Source organism: Falco biarmicus, chromosome 2 (assembly GCF_023638135.1).
Source record: "Falco biarmicus isolate bFalBia1 chromosome 2, bFalBia1.pri, whole genome shotgun sequence".
Classification (NCBI taxonomy): Eukaryota; Metazoa; Chordata; class Aves; order Falconiformes; family Falconidae; genus Falco; species Falco biarmicus.
The window spans coordinates 1,380,219-1,398,942 of NC_079289.1; the positions used below are offsets into that span (position 1 = coordinate 1,380,219).

The 18,724-nt window shown below is 42.7% G+C and overlaps 1 protein-coding gene across 5 annotated transcripts in view; it reads left to right on the forward strand.

The window, feature by feature from the left end:
* C2CD3 (C2 domain containing 3 centriole elongation regulator) overlaps positions 1-18,724 on the forward strand; it is a 52,472-nt gene that overhangs the window by 7,481 nt on the left and 26,267 nt on the right. For 4 of the 5 annotated variants that reach the window (XM_056328473.1, XM_056328476.1, XM_056328477.1 and 1 more), the window contains exons 10-22: positions 1,068-1,283; positions 1,743-1,855; positions 3,695-3,813; positions 4,800-4,922; positions 7,013-7,480; positions 8,230-8,381; positions 9,601-9,844; positions 11,008-11,191; positions 11,992-12,172; positions 13,789-13,961; positions 15,388-15,508; positions 16,731-16,999; positions 18,563-18,652. In XM_056328473.1, the coding sequence (XP_056184448.1) occupies positions 1,068-1,283; positions 1,743-1,855; positions 3,695-3,813; positions 4,800-4,922; positions 7,013-7,480; positions 8,230-8,381; positions 9,601-9,844; positions 11,008-11,191; positions 11,992-12,172; positions 13,789-13,961; positions 15,388-15,508; positions 16,731-16,999; positions 18,563-18,652 (2,453 nt within the window). The remainder of the gene's footprint in view (positions 1-1,067; positions 1,284-1,742; positions 1,856-3,694; positions 3,814-4,799; positions 4,923-7,012; positions 7,481-8,229; positions 8,382-9,600; positions 9,845-11,007; positions 11,192-11,991; positions 12,173-13,788; positions 13,962-15,387; positions 15,509-16,730; positions 17,000-18,562; positions 18,653-18,724) is intronic. The other variant, XM_056328474.1, reaches the window with a different exon arrangement.

Sequence of the window (18,724 nt, forward strand, 5' to 3'; positions counted from 1 at the left end):
GTTAAAAACATGAGTTTGACCAAAATGCAATAGGCCTAGTAATAACATTTTGAACTGTGGACGGAGAAGCACTAAGGCCTGAGCTGGCCTCTCAACTGAACTCTCGCCCTGCCTCCTGAAACAATAATCACTGTGTAACCTTCATGATAGATTAGTCCCCATGCTGAAAAAAGCTCTGTGCAGTTCTGTGACTTTGTGTATGTAACACATACAAAATAACTCACACCCTATTATCTGCCTTTGCACAATGTCTCTGTGTATAAAATTTCTATCTGCTTGACAGGGACAGAGTTGACATCAGCAGAGTCTGTTTCTCTGCTGGTTTGTGTTTTCTCCTGTAGCTGTAGTAAATAAACTTTTGTTTTGACATCATCTAAATTTTATTCCCTTTTTTACATTAGTCCTGAACCAGTACAACAGTGTCCCTAAATATCCAGTTATAAAGCTTTACTTGTACAATGTCAGTTAGTATTAAGGTCTTGGGATTTTTTTTTTCCTAATTCAGCTCCAAACAATTATTTCTGAACCTTTTCTTACAAATGCTGCGGTTTTTACATTCAAGTAAAAATCATATCTCCAGAGGTACGGACAAAAAAACATTTGCAAGTCAAGTCTTAAAAATAAAGTGCAAGTGAGATTTTAAATTATGGCAAAAATCCTGTTGCTCTTCCTCTGCAGCACTGACTTGTCCATGTGTATGACTCTGTCATCTCCCTTTCTTTGGTATATGACATTAAACAAAGCTTTTCTTTTTGAAGAGTTAGAAGACATAAGATTTTTTCAAAACTCCAAGTGTGGAATGTGCACTTTCTTTTTTTCCCAATTATGTACCTCCTTCAGCTTCAAGCCATTCCCCCCTGTCCCACCACTCCCTGCCCTTGCCCAAAGCCCCTCCCCAGCTTTCCTGTCGGCCCCTCCAGGCACTGGGAGCTGCTCTAAGGTCTCCCCGCAGCCTTCTCCTCCCCAGGCTGCACAGCCCCAGCTCTCCCAGCCTGTCTCCATAGCAGAGGGGCTCCAGCCCTCTGGCCATCTTTATGTAGTCCTGATTCTCAGTTTTATCTCTTCAGCTGCTCTCCTACTAGACTACTTGCTCCTGCAGAAGGTCACACAGAAGAAGCTCATGTCACATCCTTGAGTGCAGACAGGTTGGCATTACTGGAGCGAATACACCTAGCCAGAGTCATCATTGAAAGCTTGAAAATCCCTCCTGAGACCATCCAGATCACACCAAGAAAGAAAGGTTTAATGGGGAAGCCTCCAAGGCCTGCATCAGTTAATAAGTGGTAAGGGGGATTGTTTCTCACCAGCTTGTTACTTGTGCCTTCAAGGTAGATTTCTCTGAGTTCTGTTGTATAGTCCTGTTTACATAACTTCTCCAGGCTTCTGAGGTCTTTCCATTTCTCTGCTCCTCACAGGAAATTGTATACCATAATTTCTAAAAGTTAGAGATGCAAATAATTTATCCTGATGCGGGTTTACTTCAGGTTGTGCTTTTTCTGGGAATTTGGGGGAGGTACAAATGTGCTTTGTGCATGGCAGTACATTGAAAACAAAAGGGTTTATCTTTTTGAGGAGAATCTGACATATGCGTAATGTATAGAAGGGATTCATAAAATAGATAGTTCAGTTATTCTAAAAAAATAAGAAATTGTGACTATGAAACTTGCATGGTATGTTTGGTTTCATTATGTACATGAGATTTTTGATGGTTTGTGATCATGCATTCACTTTTTTATTCATAGTACCTTCTTTGTTGAGTACCACTTTCCTGTGGGAGCCTCCAAGGATGAAAAAGGACAGGTCTCCATAACAACAGAAGTAACTCGAATAGCTTCAAGTAAAATCACAGGTGATGGTAAGAGCATTAATTTCTCCCCCTTGTATTTAGTTTTGTTGACTCCTTCATCTCTTAGAAATTATGTAATAGTGTTTCCTATGTGTTTTCTTTGCTGCCTGAAAAACATGGTATGATTAGTGGCACCTCTGCTGCGCTGCAGGTAGTGGAATGCTTGTCTGAGGAAGAAGGAAGCCAAATGATTATTTTAATATTTTTTTTTTGCTGAAAAGTTCTTTTCTTAGGGACAGAATAGCAGGTCAGTAAGCCCATTCCTTCACTTCAACGTAAAACCAATATCCTTTCTGCAATAGCATGAGGATGATAAAGTACTTTTAGAAATATCAGAGATACTTATATCTCAAACAAATAATTTTTTCAGATGCTGAAATGTGTCATTTAACATCTGCAAGAGCTCAGAGAATCTGCTGGATCCAAGAGATCTTGAGTCCCATGCTCAAAGCAGTAGACATAAATCTCTTTCCTGAGAGTCACCAGTGTTTGTATCCCTGAGGGCAATTCATGCTATGTTTCTCTCCTCAGTGAGCAGACAATGCTGTATGAGCAAGGTCCTCTCTGCCCAGTCTTCCCAGAAACTGGAAATCCAGGGTGGCTTTCAAAAGCCTTTCCCATATGGTCATTCATTGGCTTTGCATCTTTCTGGGTGGCACTTGAAAGATCTGGGAGTAATTTTGAGTTCTCTTTTATATTCTCCATTTGTGTCCAGAAAAAAACATCTAACTCTACCTAACCTTAGCTCTTTGTAATGCAAAAATAATACAGCCTCCTGGATTTCGTCTTGTGAGATTAAGCTCCAGCTCTTTGGAACCCAGAAAAATAGGTAGGGCTGAAAATAATTTGAAGAAGCCGTCAAGTCAGTCCACTGTACTGTTATCTTTCCTGAGAGCTGTTTATCCGATTTATTAAAGATGCCCAATGGGAATAATTCCGTAGGCATCCTAGGCAAGCTGTAGAAGCACTGTGTTTCCTGTTAGAAAAGTTTTCTTATGTCTAACCTGAGTTTTCTGTCATCACAGGAATACTTACTTTATCCATTGTGAACAAGGAAAGTGTACTACTTCAACACTGCTGCTGTACTACTCTTTTCTAGAGTAAACACCAATTCGTTCAGTCTTTTCTTGCAGATGCCATTTTTCTCCTGAACTTGTGATTACTCTTGCAGCTCAGCTTTGACTCTCTCAAGATATGTCTTGAAATATATTGATCTCCCACAGAACATATATAGAAATATATATTCTCCCACTGAAGAATGGAAAGTCTTACTGCATTCTAGGATGACAGACTTTGAATCGACTGCAGCCTTTAGATGCTGTTATTATTTAGATGCTTGTGGTACTGCCTGCCTGCTGTTTTCTGGCCTTGGAAAGCGAAGAACAGTTTACTTTGGGCTTGGTGTTAAGTAATGCAGAATTAAATGATTGTGCATGTAACAGAGGAATCTCCACAGGAAAGTTTATTTATATTCAGTTAATTTGGAAGATTTTTTGCTCTTGTGAGCAACCAAAACAAAGTAGCGAATTACCTACAGAGTTGTGATATAGTTTATTAGGTTGAATCCTTGAGAGATTCTTGTTGAGGTTTCCAGCAACAGCTCTTCCCCCTTCAGCTCCCAGCCTTGCTGGATCTGTGATTCTGGCAGATGTACAAATGCTTGCTGTGTGCTTTTCCATCCTCCTCAGAAGTGCATCACTTTCTCCTCATACCTTCTGAACTTCCCGTGTCTACTCGCCCTGCACATTCTCTGCAGAGACTGAGGATTTCTCTGTTCCTGATCGGGCTCAAAAGACAGGTTAGCTCTGGATACAGCTAAGACCTCACAAGTCTCTGTCTTCCTTGCAGTGGTGAAATTTCAGCAGCGGTTTGTGTTCCCTGTCCGTTTTAGTGGAACAATGATAGAGCACTGGTGGAGCTCTGACCTCGCTTTTAAAATCTACATGAGAAAAAGCACACAGAAAAAGGTACTTATTAGAAGTTGTTTATAGAAGTTCTTTGCATTTCTGTTTCCTCCAATACTTACACAGACAGCAGTGGCTTTTCGAAGTCTTCTGCAATGCTTCATTGAGATTGCTGCCACCTCAACCATCAGAGGCAAAACAGCGTGGCCTGACTGGGCGGCTTAGTTGACCGTTGCTGGATATTATCAAGGGAAATGACATTACGTGCAGATACTATAAGTTGAGCTAATTGCTGTTCAATCTGGTCACCCAACTAAATGATTTTATGAGTTCAAGACTGACAGGCAAAAAAAAATTGTCCTTCCCTCCTCTTCCAAACTGATCTCTTACTATGTAAGCATATCGGATCAGTTACAAACATTAGTCTTCAATAAGAACACAGCTCATTTAGCAATATAGAATGAGTTAACGTAGATGCATTTGATACCACTACTCTGCCCAGGGTAAGGAGAACAACACGAGGTGTGAGAAACTGGTACAACTTGTGCATTTGGATTTGGGGGGTAGGTGCATGAGTGTAAAAAAAAAAAAAAAATTTTTTTTAAAAAGTATATTTTTGCAAAAAATATTTGCATAATCATCTGCATGTGATGAGGACAGTGAGAGGTGTTAGCTCGTGTTTTGTTTTAATCAACACCAAGAATATCTGCCCATCTGTTCTAATAGGAGATTTGGTGGGTGAATAAATTGTGTCTTTAAGTATGGAATTTTTGTTCAGTTACTAGGATTTGAGATGTTCTTTTTTGCATTAATCTGGAACTGTTTACAGTAGGTACTGGGGTAATTTTCCTTACTGTTGTCCTAGACTTGAAATTAGAACTAAGGGAAACTTTCCTATAAATTCCTATAGGTACAACTAACGGTATAGGAGTAGTAGGGTGAGTGGCTGGCCATGGCTTCCCAGAAGGCTTTCATTTCACAACATGCCCGCCCTTAGTTCTTTCAACCTTGCAGAAATCTTGCAAAATGGTTTCTTTTTCTGCCCTCAGCCAGTGGCCATTGGCTCAGCAGCGCTTCAGTTACGCAAGGTTATCCAGTCTGGGTTGCTCACTGTCAGCTGCGAGATACCTGTGGGAAAAGAGGGAGATCAGACACAAGTTGGACCGCTAAAGGTATGTGTTTTACCATATAGACTTCGAGTTAAACAACCTGTCATTACTAATTTTGGCTGCATGTTCCTTCTTTTTGAAATTTTCCCTCCTCTTTCTTTCCTCTGTTTTAATTTGCCAGGTCTCAGATACGGAGGTTTCTTAAGACCAATACAAGATAACGTGAACCTTTTTTTTTCCTTAGGGTTTTGGAGAAATATTTTGAACCTCCTGCATGTCTTTAGGATCTTGCTGTGTGATGTTCCCCTGGCTGCAGGGTAAAATGAGAGTCAATAAGCTAAGGCTTGGATACAGAAATCACTCTACAAGCCAGTTGAGTGGCACATGTTCAAGCTGGGAGCTTTGGCTTCTGCTCCACCCATGAGCTGAGTTCTCTCCTGCCACAGAGGCCTGATGCTCCCTGTCATTGGTACCACACGGTCACTTCAGGAGTTCTCTTCTCCAGCCAAAGTTTCTACCAGCATGCTCAACATTTAATTGAGGAGGATTAATGGTCCTGCACAGCACATTTGAGAGATTTGGCAGTTCTGAGGATAAACAGCTCTCTAGATTACCAAGGGAAGGGTTAAGAGAGTATTTGGGAATTTTACATTCGGAGCTCCTATATTATTCCTGGGGAACGTCAGCACAGATTGCTTCTGTCACTTTGTAGTTCACAGCATGAGCCATGTCCTCTGTCACAGGGGATGGGAAACTTCTGGTGGAGAAGCCATTCAGCAGAGCTGCCAGTAAAGGAGCTGCAGAAGGCTGAAACGTAAAATGTAGAGGTTAGGTGTGGGAGAAGTTAATTGAAGGCAGGGAGGAGAAATGGTGTGTTCTGCGGGAGAGAATGCAGTGGAACAGGGTGTGAGAGGAGAAAAGTGGAAGGAGGTGTTGTGGGGAATTAATGAACCAAAGTTTGAGGTAAGAGCTGATGGAAGGGGAAGCTAATATTAAAGAAAAGTGATTTTGGTTGCCCTGTCTGCTAGGTTTCACTTGCTCAATGTAATACCTGCCTACCCACAGTATATGTGGGGCCAGCTGTTCTGGCCAGGGCATGGAGGAAAAGGGATGTCGGCTATTGAGTCCACTTTGCATTTCTTGGGTTCTTTCTGACAGATGCCCTTGAACTTCTCATCTTTGGACATGTTGTTCTTCATACACTTTAGGAGGAGATACCATTTGGCATTTTTTGCTGCAGTATCTTGTCCCTCCTAAGTCGTAGGCAAAATTCTTGAGTCTAAATTTCGTTTTCCTTATTTGGGCTCCAGTCCTTTTCTTTATCCTGCTACCTTATCTTCTGGGCTTCAGTTTGTTCTCCCCTTCTTGCTGTCTCATCATGTGAATGAATCCAGCAGATCTGTGATGCTCTGTAGAAATTAACACTTGCAAATTAACACTTGCAATTCCTTTAACCTTGATTCTGGTGTTTCTTTCATTGCTTTCACACACACATTTTCATTCATACCAATCTGACTATTTCTCTTGCAAATCTTGGCAATGTGAAGAGGCAATTCAAACATAGGACAGTGTTAAAAAACAAAACAAAACCCAAAAAAGCCAGTCTCGGAAAAAAAAAAAGACAAATGCAGTGGAATATGTAGACCAGTGGAGAGAAAAAGGAGCCCACAGAAGGGAGAGGAGTTCGGGACAGCTAAAATCAGGAGAGAATGTAAAAGTGAAAGAGCAGTGAAAGAAAACATTTGGAGAGAAACATTTCGTTTTTCATAATTTTTCTTAAGCAGCCCATGCTGTAGCAGAGTGGAGCAAATGACAGTTGTGATACCTTGTCACAGTACTTTTTGCTTTGGCTGGGTAGGTGTTATTTTTCAGTCAGCTTGGCAATTGGTTTTACGTTTTTCCTTTATTCAGCTGTAATTATATGGTTTTGCACTTGAGTTACTGCTGTGTTTGATAAAATCGCATGTGGTTTATTTTGCAGTGACAGTTGTAGCTTGTAACCAGCATGTGTTTAAAGGTAAGCCTTCTGGGTGATGATCTAACACAGCTCTTGAACAAAATGTGCAATGCATTTACCTGAATTTATGCTGCAGTCTCTTGTCTTTGTATGAGGAACATCTTTCGATTAGCCCGCTCTGCTTTGCCCAATGCAGGTATCCTTAGAGCTTGCAGGCGACAACAAAGACTTCACCCGCACCGCTGCCAGGTCAGCTGTGGCTCTGCAGCGAGTCCCAGTTCAAGCTGTAAGAAGTCCCCGGCTGGAATTCCAGGAGCCCAACAGGAAGGACGTAAATGCAGAAAGCCCTCACTGCTTGAATCTTCACAACTACAAGGAGGCACAGAAGACAGGAGCAGCCAGTGTGAATATCGTGCAGCCACCGCGGGCTGTACCAACCCCTGTAGCCCGTAACCTGATGACGCAAATAACGGCATCTGAAGAAGATGGGTTATTACTGCATGTGCTGTTGATGGTGCCTGATGGAAAGGATTTTGTTGCTGAAGACAGTGGGCTCCACAGTTCTTGTAACGTGTATTTAAACTGCAAGCTGCTCAGCACTGAGGAGGCGACACGATCTGCTGTCATATGGGGCACAACACAGCCTGCCTTTAATTTTTCTCAGGCAAGTCACATGTCTTCCATTTAACCCTGATTGAAATGAGCTATTCCACACTGACAAACATCATTCAAAGATAAGTTACTTTTATATATGTAGGAGCTTCTCTACTTGGCTCTGTCCAGTATATTAGAAGTATTTTCAGTATTGTTTTGGCTGGATTGCACAGTTTGAAATGCAGTTCTTTTTTTTTTTTTTTTTTTCTCAACTAATATAGCAGCTCAGAAGTGTGGGTTACTGTCCTAGTATGGGCCAGAGCCTTCCCCCAGCAAACAGCAAAATTTCAGGCATTTAATAGTGTTACAAGTTTGTAATTTTTTACTGGACATTTTTCGTTGGGAATGTCAGGATGCTCAAATGCATTTGGTTTACTTTTAACAATAGCTAGTGATTTGTGAGACTTCCTAGTCTTCAGCTGAAAGAGTGAATTGTAAAAACATAGCAGAAGACATCTGAAAGTTGTCTGAAATGATTTATCTGTTTAGTAACCACACATTTAAAGATAAAAGCAATGTTTCTTAAGGTAGCATATGATCTTACGTTAAAATTTACCTAAAATACATTAATTTTCCTGGCTAGCTCTTTGCCAAACCTGCCGGTTTTCTGGAACTTGTTAGGCAGGTATGCATTTCATCTTTAATTTCCATTTCTAAAGAGCACAATTCTGTAAACTGGAACGATGTGGTGTTACTGGAATGCTCTATCCTTAGCAAATAGTTTCCAGTGTATTCTAAATCTGCATTAAACTCTTTCAGGTGATGCCTTTTTCATTGACTTCCAAACACCTGGAGCGGCTGAAGAACAATGTCATGATTATTGAAGCATGGAACAAGATGGGAAGCCCTGGCTGTGACAGATTGCTAGGATTAGTTAAACTTCCTTTGCATCAGTTTTACATCTCATTCAAGTAAATATCGTTGTTCCATATTTTATGGGGTTGGGAAATATCCTAACTGATGCTCAGGGAAAGACGTGAGGGATGGTGTCTGGGATTTGTGTGGGAGGGTTCTTAATTATACTTGACAGCAGAAGGCATTTTTTGTCCTGCCAGCTTTCTCTGGCAGTTTGCTACACTGAGCAGTATCTGGGTAAGTTACACTGTCCTTATACAGAAATACAAGTGGACTGTAAGAAATAAAGACACCATGCTGCATCGGGTTTGGAGCCAGTTTTAAGTTGTGGTTCCATGAAGGAGTAAAACTGTAAGAGACCGAAGTAACTGTAGAGGAAGATTGAGTGTGGCTTTCCATTGGTGATTTTCCAAGACTGTGACTGGTGGAATGATTTTGTTCCTGATCATGCTCTGCATAGATCCCATTGCTAGAGATGTTGTCAGTTTGCACAGCACAGGACACTGCTTGCAGTACTGAAAAGATCTCTTAAATACTTCATGCTTTAGTTGTTGTCTTAGTTGATGGGTCTCTCCAGAGCTCTTTGATCTTTTTGTTGAATGTTTTGGCTTCTAGTGCAGTCAAGTAATATACCTGCTTAAAACAATTAAAAAAAAAAATGGGAATACTGGACCAGAGAGATTCTTTCTAATGTAGAGGATTAATTGCTTTTATTTTGGTCAGACTAGTGATAGGTGGAAATCAGATGGTGCTGGAACTGACTGGGCACTACTTCGTTAATTATTAGCATGTCATTTGTATAACTTCTTTCAGTAATCCGCTGTAGTTCGCTTGTGTATACCTTCAGTGTATTATTAGATGGTTTTACATTTCTCTGGGAGACTGTCCCTGTTCCTTCTTTTCTTCCTGCCCAAGTCCTTCCCCAAAGACATGTAACTGCCTCATAGAAGTATAATATGGCTACAGTATATTAATAGGAATTTTGTTCCAGTTCATCACCTCGCTCACAGATCTCTAGACTGTCTTATAAGTAAGGGTACATTAGTTTTTGGAAAGCTGTACTTTGTCATTGCTGAAAATAGCCTTTTCCATTCAGCAGCTCATGGATCTGTGCTTTGTGAAGACTAATGTGGTTGAGCCAAATTTTGGAGGAATGGAGATAGATTGGTTTCTAACTGCATTGAAAGTCCCATCTAAAATGAGCTTTGTGTGATCATGTTCATATTGAGATGTCTCATTCTCATACCAGAGGTTTTTTATTTTCATCTGTTCCAGAGATCCAAAGATTTCCCGCCTGCTTCTTCAGGCTCAATATCCAGTGGTTGCTGTGGACAGCTATATGCCTGTGATAGATGTTTTTACTGGCAGTAGAAGTGGAAGCCTGAGGGTCATTCTGGCGATGGGGTCAGCTGATCAAATAGTGGCACTGCAAAGGCTAAAAAATGAAGAAGGAATGGTGCCTCCTGTCACACAGCGTCCTTCCCACTCGCTGGACCCTCCTCCTACAAAGCCTGTAACGGTATTGCTCAGTAAATCCTCACTCTTGTTGTTAGGGACATGTGAAAAGGATTTTACCAGTGGGTTCATTAACGGACCAGTGATCCCCGATCTCTTTTGATGCTGTAGCCGATTTTGTTATAAATGATCATACTCTACTGTCATGGTTTAACCCCAGCCAGCAGCTACGCCCTGCACAGCCGCTCACTCACTCTCCCCCAGTGGGATGGGGAGGGGGGGGGCGGGGAACGGAAGGGTAAAAGTGGGAAAACTCATAGATTAAGACAGTTTCATAAGTAAAGCAAAAGGTGCATGTACAAGCAAAGCAAAACAAGGAATTCATTCACCGCTTCCCATGGGCAGGCAGGGGCTCAGCCATCCCCAGGGCAGCAGGGCTCCATCACACATGGCAGCGACTTGGGAAATGAACACCGTAACTTTAAATGTTCCCCTCTTCCTCCTTCTTCCCCCAGCTTACATACTCAACCAGACATTCTGTGGTCTGGAATATCCCTTTGGCCAGTTCGGATCAGCTGTCGTGGCTGCATCCCCTCCCAGTTTCTTGTGCTCTTCCAGCCGTTTTGCTGACAGGGCCCAAGAAACTGAAAAGTCCTTGACTTGGTACTAATATTCCTTAGCAACAATTAAAAACATCAGTGTGTTATCAATGTTATTCTCAAACCAAATCCAAACCACATCACTGCACTAGCTACTAAGAAGAAAAAAAAATCTATCCCAGCTGAAACCAGGACATCTACACAGAATTATATTGTTTGTACTCTTTTCTTACTAGCTTTCTGTCACTGGCTTTGACTTTATTGCTCTTTGTATTGCTCTGTATACCCAGTGCTTCTATCTTCATTACAAGTTTGGTAAAAAAAACCCCAACATTACAGAAAATCTTAATTCTCGCAGCCATATTCTGTACCATACAGGTTTTGCCCCTACCACTGAGTTGTATATGTAGGAACTTCCTTGCTTTTTATGTGCTGTGTTTTTTGGCTTTTGCAGAAAAAAAAAAAGTGCTATCAGACTTTCAGTGTTGCTGTGAACTTTAGGAGGTAAATGGCAGATAATGGTTCTGCTCTCTGTCTCAGGCTTCTTAGAATCTTATGCTCCCAGTCCTTTTGTATGCTGTTTCCTGAAGAGTCATCCTTTTCATGTGGATTTCCTTTGTTTTATCAGCAGTTAGACCAAGAAGGGGAAGAACTGGTGGAGCACGTTTTTGAGATTTGTGTGGAGAGTGTGAAAGGACTCACTCCCTTACAGTCCACCGTCTGGGGAGAGGCTGACTGCTACGTACAGTACTGTTTCCCAGTTCAAGAGGCTGGTTGCGGTGCACTGCAAGGAACTGACTTGCATGAGGATGGTTAGTTTATTTTATAATCTGTCTTTATTTAGAGCATTGCTTTAATTAAATATTGTTTAGCAATGTTCTCTCTGCTTAAGTGAGAGGGTGCGTGTTCTTCTGAGCTTCCATGCAGCCAGTGCTTGCTTTCCCAACAAGATCTGCCTGCGACTTGTCATACTTGGGCTGCATCAGTACATTAAAGACCTGCTTTGACTGATGTAGGTGGCAAAGTTCCCAGCAAAAAAAGATACCTAGTTCTGAATCCCTTCACATGGTACCTTTTTGTTAAAGATCCTAGAGGGTTTTGCCAGCTTGCAAAGGTGCAAAAACAGATTCGCAGATTGTATACAGTTAATTTCAACAAAGGCTTTACATACAGGAGCCTTTCAAGATGCTCTTTTTCATGCATACACCCAGAGAAGACTTGTCTGCTTTAGATCATTAGGATTATAAAGGAGTGTTTAAATAATTGCAGTTGTAGAAAATTACTTAATGTTGATCTGGAGTCTTGTGCTTTGAATCACTAATACGTATTTCCTCTGAAAAAAGAGTCAGTAACATTGTACCATAGTAACTCCTGTAAACTGTGTCAGCTTCCAGCCACATTTAACAGTAGTTTTCAGCTGGTGGCTCACAGGTTAATGGGACTGTGTGAGTTGCTTGTAAAAGATTTGTGAAGTGAAACTCAGAAGAGCAAGCCTTCTGGCAGGAGAATGTCACTTACTGTCCATGGGTCCTGCCTCCTGAAGGACTGCAAATGAAAAAAGGTTGAAACCTCTGCATGCAGCCATTTTTAACCAACTCTGCTTGACTTGTAGGCATCAGATTAAAGCCATTTCGCACAGCAACCACTCTGTGTGTCCCCGATCCTGTCTTTAATGATGAGCATCATCATACTTTGTTGGTTCCTGCTGATGTCCCAGTCCAGAGGCTCCTGGTCAGTGCATATATGGCACCAGGAGAGGCTGGAGGAGGAATCCAGTTTGAAGTCTGGTGCAGGTACAGAATAACATTGTATTCTTTTTAGATGTCACAGCAATACAAATAGCGACACATCTGGTATTGAAAAATCTCTAGCTGTGGGATGGATATTTAATAATAAGTGGAAAAGTGTTGAGCTCATCAACATTGGTGATGAGTCTGCATTTAAGATTCCATTTAAGACATGCGAGCCCTTTTTTCCCTTCCAAAAGTGCTAATTACTTTTTTCTTGCTTAGAAGGTGTGTGCTCTTAGTTTGCTTTCTTCCACTTTGTTATCAGCGTAGTGATCTAAAAGCAGCGTTTAAATGCTTGGCACATCTAAATTTTACTTAATAGCACCCTGGCAGTATGATTTCATTGTTTTGGGGTTGGGTTTTCTCTCTAATGCAAGCCACCAATTACAGAAAAAATACTATAAAATGTTTGTAAGTTCAGTTGTGGGGTTTTTGGTGTTTGAAGCTAATTACTACTAGTGGAAGGCCATGAAGAGATCATGAAGACAGATGGCTTTAGGAAAGCATAATTATTATAATTGTTCATTCTGTAGTAAAACAAACCAAGCTAAAGTTCACAGTCACTTGAGAATTATTACATGCTGGATGTGTTTACATTAATGTTGGTAATGACCAGAGCAGTTGAACTGACCAGTTGTTAGTACCTGGCATTTCAAAAATGTGCTTTAGCTCAGATTTCTGAGGATAGTTATACTTGGTTTAATCTTGCCCTGACTGCTCACTGGTAGTGGCTGGTAAATTTCGGCTGGTTTGGGTGAAAGAAGCAAATTACGGAGCTGGAAGCCTTTTAAGAATTCTGTAAACATCCTCTTACCAGTTTGTAATATTTAAAGTGGAAAAAGCTTACTGACAGATCTTTGTAATTAGACAGGAGAGCAGATACTCACCGCAGGTTCCAAATCAGTGAGTTGTTGCTATGATGCTGTCAGCATCTTAAATTATTCCTATAGGTATATGGGGAAAAAGTAGAAACCAACAGGTGTAATATTCCAAGAAGTTGGGACTGCTCTTCAGGCAGTGCTGTACCCAAGGCTCAACGGTCAATTAATGTTCAGGATTTGTCCTAAAACGGAAAGGAAAACACAAGTCATAGCGCTACCACGTTGTTCAGTTACTGCTACTGAAAATACAGCGGATGCCTTTCTCCTGATCTACCCGTTTTTCAGGAGATACAGTGCCAAAACTCGGCGTAGGATGAGTCTGAAACCAAGTAGAGCAGTTAAGAAATGGTCCATAGGGATTTGTTACACTCACAAACTGGTACCACAAATCTGTTCTGAAAGTATTGGCAGTATTTTTTATTAATGGAAAATGGAGTGGAGAATATTTGGTGCCAGATTCTTCTCTTGTTTGTCTTTGGGATGGCAGTTTTTAGCAGTTTCTGCTAGCTGACTTGGTAGGACTAGTGCAAAAGTATATTTGTATCATTTACTTCAGCACTTACTGGGCATTTTTTTCCTGTAGAAATTCATTTATTTGAGTTTATCTCTTAGCTATTGGGATACTAGTGTTTGAAGACGCACAAGTTAAAGTTGACTTACGTGCAGTCGTGAGAGAAATGGTGATCACTGTCGTCATCAAAACAGCATGACTGATGCCGCTGCTTTTTGCCTTACCAGGTATTATTACCCAAATGTCAGAGACCAGGTGGTTGCCAAAGGGACGTTGCCCTTGTCACGGCTGTGTGCCATGGCGACTATGCAGCATCGTGAAGAAATAGGGATTCAGACTTTTAACCTTCCCTTGGTCCCCCGGACTGATGGCTCAGGGGAATTTCAGCTGCGGGCTTCAGGTAAGGAAGGCTGGGGGTGTTCATGGTTGTGGGATAACACCCGGCGGGTGGGAGAGCAGCCTGGGGGCAGCAAGGCAGTGCTGGAGGGATGGAACACCAGCAAGGGGCTGTGGTTGGCCATCGGGGGGTGGGGGATGGGCATCCATGCAGACACCTGGCACATCGTGACACGCGACACATTGTGACACATTGTAAACATGAAATATGCAACAGATTGTAACATGTAACACGTAACATCGCCTACACAACAACAGGACCAGAGGGAATGGCCTCAAGCTGCGCCAGGGGCGGTTTAGATTGAGGATTAGGAAAAACATCTTCCCCAAAAGGATTGTCAAGCACTGGCACAGGCTGCCCAGGGAAGCGGTGGAGTTGCCATCCCTGGAGGTATTTAAAAGAGGTGTAGCTGTGGTGCTCAGGGCCATGGGTTAGTGGTGGCCTTGGCAGTGCCGGGTTAATGGTTGGACTCGATCTTAAAGGTCTTTTCCAACCTAAACAATTCTGTGATTCTCTGTGTAAAAATGAGAGCCTATGTATTTCCCTCCAAGGCAAAGAAAAATATGTACTTGTGTTGGCAACGGATAAAAACCCTGAGTGGTTTTCATCTCAGCTTTCATTATCACCGTACCTAGTGAAGAATCAGCGATTAGACAGACGTGAGCAGCCCTCACACCCCTAACAAGTTTTATAAAGCTATTCCCATGTGTTTTGAACGGCTTAGTTGCCAAATGAGCCACCGTCTGTGGTTCCACTTCTCATGCAAAGCAAGGAATGGGAGACCCGAAGAAGGGCTGTTTATGGGGCGTAGCATGAGCAGAAACGTCTTTCTGTTCCCTTGTGGGTCTTTCAAGTCATATAAACATCAGCTCTGGGAAGGCCACTGAGGAAATCTGAGGCAGCTTCTTGGAAAAAAGGCCATACAAAAAGCTGTGGCTGGAGAGGGAATTCAGTATGCTATGGTTATTTTGTACTAAGTTAGCTTCGTGCAGCAACAGAAAATCTGTCTTTTTTTGGAAAGTTTTGTCACTTGCAGTGCTATTAAAAAAAAAGGTGTTAAAATGCTGCAGTAGGATATTTTACAACTACTACAATGAACGCACACCTGAGGGCACGGCTGGGTGAAACAGCCTCTCCTAATTTTACTATGCCCTAGATTTGCTGCTGAGAGGGAGCCATTGAGATCACCCGACCTGACTGCCAGGAGGTCAGGTTCTGAAAATTTCCTTCTGTGCCTCCTGTATAAAGCTGTAACTTCTGGCTGAAGTCTAGCATCTTGCATCTCAATGGATTACCTATGGAATTCTTCTTTTGCTTTTAGTAGACTACGTTTTGTAGGAAAAGGTATAACAAAGTGTTGATTATGTTGGATGTAACTGTATAAAAAAACTGAGCATTTCTATTCTTTCCTTTCTCTCTTTTAATCCAGGCTTGCTTGATGTGAGTGTGAGATACCAACGGTCTGTGAAACCAGCAGCAGGAATAATGGCTCAAGCTGTTTCTCTTTTGGTACACATACACAGAGCATCTGGTTTGCAAGCAGCAGCTAGGTAAAGCTGAGTTCAAAAAGGAAGATTTTTCTCTTAAAATAGCCTTATCTGGAGGCAGGCAGCAGGCTGAGCCATTAGATTAGAACAAACTGTCACTGGCCAACTTTCCATCTGCAGAGACCAAGATTCAAGCTGGGTTCTGATCAGAAGCGAACATAAGTTTATCAAGAGCACCAGTGGTTATTTTTGTCCCTTAAGCTGTAGTAGAGTGTGGTAGCATTCGTTCTGCAGAAGGATCGAGATTGTAAGGGCACATTTTTCTACATTTCCACATTTTGCTACACCAAAAGCTGTTATAAAAATTGGCTGATGTAAAATGGTATCTCTTTGGTCATTGGGTCTTGGTGTTGCTGATGCTATCTAAAAACTAGCTGAGATTTGTTTTCCGGTGTTTCACTGTGGAAACGCTGAGAAACTAGTAATTGAAACATACTCCTTTTCATCCGGAGGCTGCTCCTCTAAGTGCATGCTAGCACCTGAACTTATTCCTGAACAGTTCCAATATACGATTTTGAAGAATTAAGAAGGGGCTAGAAGAGAGGGAGTGAGTTCCATAAGAGAAGGATAGCTCCTGTCATTTGAGAGCAGTGCTCACTGGCCCTTTCTCAGTGTTGCTGAGCTCCTGATCCTGCTTCATTAAAGTAGACTCAGTAGGATAAGGATGGCTACTGTATGGTGCTTGGAGAAATTAAAATTGAATGGCCTCAGACTCCTCATCCTTCAGGTCTGTGGGCCTGAGTTATAGTAATACTTGGGTCTGTTTTACTTGTAAATAATTCCATCTGCTAATTTCACCTACTTTTGCTTGTCAGGGCTAGTCTGTAAAATTGATTTGGCTTGGCATTTTGCTTCCTTCTAGAGCAGGTTCTCTGGGAAGTTATGCTACAGCTTTTTCTGCAGTACGGGATATTTTTAAAGGTGCTGAGTACGTTCTCAACCACTTTGATCATGACAGTGATAAGAGCACAGCCACCAGTGAGGAACCTTGTGATAGTTACTCTCACCATTTCTTATCTGTTCCTCGTATGTCCAGATGGGAAAAAAAAATGGTGAAAAATAATATTCAGCCAGAACCCACATCGCTTTGACTTACAACATTCACTGGTTTGTCCTATTTTTCACCACAAAGGCTTGAAACCTTGATTTAATTGCGTTGGTTCCTAGATTCCTTGTGCGTCAGATTCATTGTCTTTCTTCCTTTCTTGTTACATGCTAAATGAAGAGCTGTGGGACAGAAGAACCCTTCGGTCCAGTACTGCGCAGGTGTGGGAGTTAATGTTTATGTCTCTGTGAACCTCTCCTTCCTACCTGAGGCAGAGAGACGCAGCACACGAGCTGTGGCTTGTACTTTCTGCCCCGAGTTCGAGCATCATGTAGAGTTTCCTTGTAACCTCATCATTCAGAAAAGTAGTGGAGAAGCCTCTAGTCTGGGGGAACTCTTGCAGTCTGCCAGTATCGTCTTCTCTGTCTACCATCGGAGCACCAGGTCAGGTAAGGAGGACAAGTGGGAACAATGACTGAATGCTGTCGCAAAATGATCCGTTCCCCTTATTTTTTTAGTTTAGAAGAGAGACTGTGCGTAGAATCATAAAATGCTTTGGGTTGGAAGTGACTTCCAAAGATGGTCCAGTCCAAATCCCTGCGATGAGCAGGGCCATCTTCCACCGGATCAGGTTGGTCAGAGCACCATCCAGCCTGACCCTGAATGTTTCCAGGGACTATTCTGTGCGGCTGATAAGATGTGCCATTGCTAATATCTAAACTGTCTTCAGAGAAGGCTTTGGGAGATACTGTTCCCCTTGTGCAAAGAGCTGAGGTTTTTTTTAGACTCCAGGTGATCGGTATCACCTCTTAAATGAAAAGATAATGCATAATAGTGCTTGACTCTTGGAGCATCCTGCCTTTGTGTAAAGTCACAGAAGTGTTTGGGCTGGAAGGGACCTTCAAGACCAGCCAGTCCCACCCCCCGCCAGGGGCAGGGCCCCCTCCCCCCAGCCCAGGCTGCTCCCAGCCCCGTCCAGCCTGGCCTTGAGCCCTGCCAGGGATGGGGCACCCACAGCTGCTCTGGGCAGCCTGGGCCAGCGCCTCGCCGCCCTCACGGGGAAGGGTTTCTTCCTCATGTCCAACCTAAATCTCCCCTCTCTCAGCTTCAAGCCATTCCCCCCTGTCCCACCACTCCCTGCCCTTGCCCAAAGCCCCTCCCCAGCTTTCCTGTCGGCCCCTCCAGGCACTGGCAGCTGCTCTAAGGTCTCCCCGCAGCCTTCTCCTCCCCAGGCTGCACAGCCCCAGCTCTCCCAGCCTGTCCCCACAGCAGAGGGGCTCCAGCCCTCTGACCAGCTCCGTGGCCTCCGACAGGCCCCCTCCGACAGGTCTGTGTCCTTCTGATGCTGAGGACCCCCGAGCTGGACGCAGCGCTGGGGAGGGGGGTCTCAGCAGAGAGGAGCAGAGGGGCAGAGCCCCCTCCCTCGAACGTGCTGGTCACCTGTATGTGCATGCCTTATTGCCTCCACTTCATGAGAGGTAATGGAGATTCAGAAAAACGATAGCTTAAAATCCTCCAACAGTCCTGTGGCAGATAGGCAGTGTTGTTTTACAACATAACCACAGGAATTATTTTATAAACAAAATTTAGCTCAAGATGACATTGTTTTTAACACCTGGGGGAGGAAAGTCAGGAGAAAAGCTGTGCTGTTAGCATAACTAATGACCAGCTCCCCACTGGTTACTTGGTGTTCATCTGTGGAAATATTCCCTGAAAGATTCTCCTCATTCAGCGGTGGTAGAGTATGTACCCTGTCCGGAATGTGCACTGGCACTGCCTACAGACAGGTTTTTGTTCACATCCCTGTTTCTCATTGCTTTTGGCCTGATATATCCTGGACAATTTGTTTTGACTTTGGATCTTTTTTTTAGGGGTTAAAAATATTTTCAGTATGACGGCTGAGCTATTTGCTGTTGAGGCAATACATTTTTCTTTCAAAGGCGATACTGTCTCAATCACTTCTAAATCTTGTGTTCCAGTTTGGTGTATTTACAAAATTATTTCTTTTCCAGCCGCTGACAAATTGGCAGCTCGGACATCAAGAGACTGTCTTCTTGGGACAGTCACAATTCCAACCAGAGACCTGCTGAGAAGAAGATCAGGTAGTGCAGCAGTGTTACGCTGCTGACATTCTGTGTAAATGCTATTGTAATTTCTTAAAACAATTTTCATTC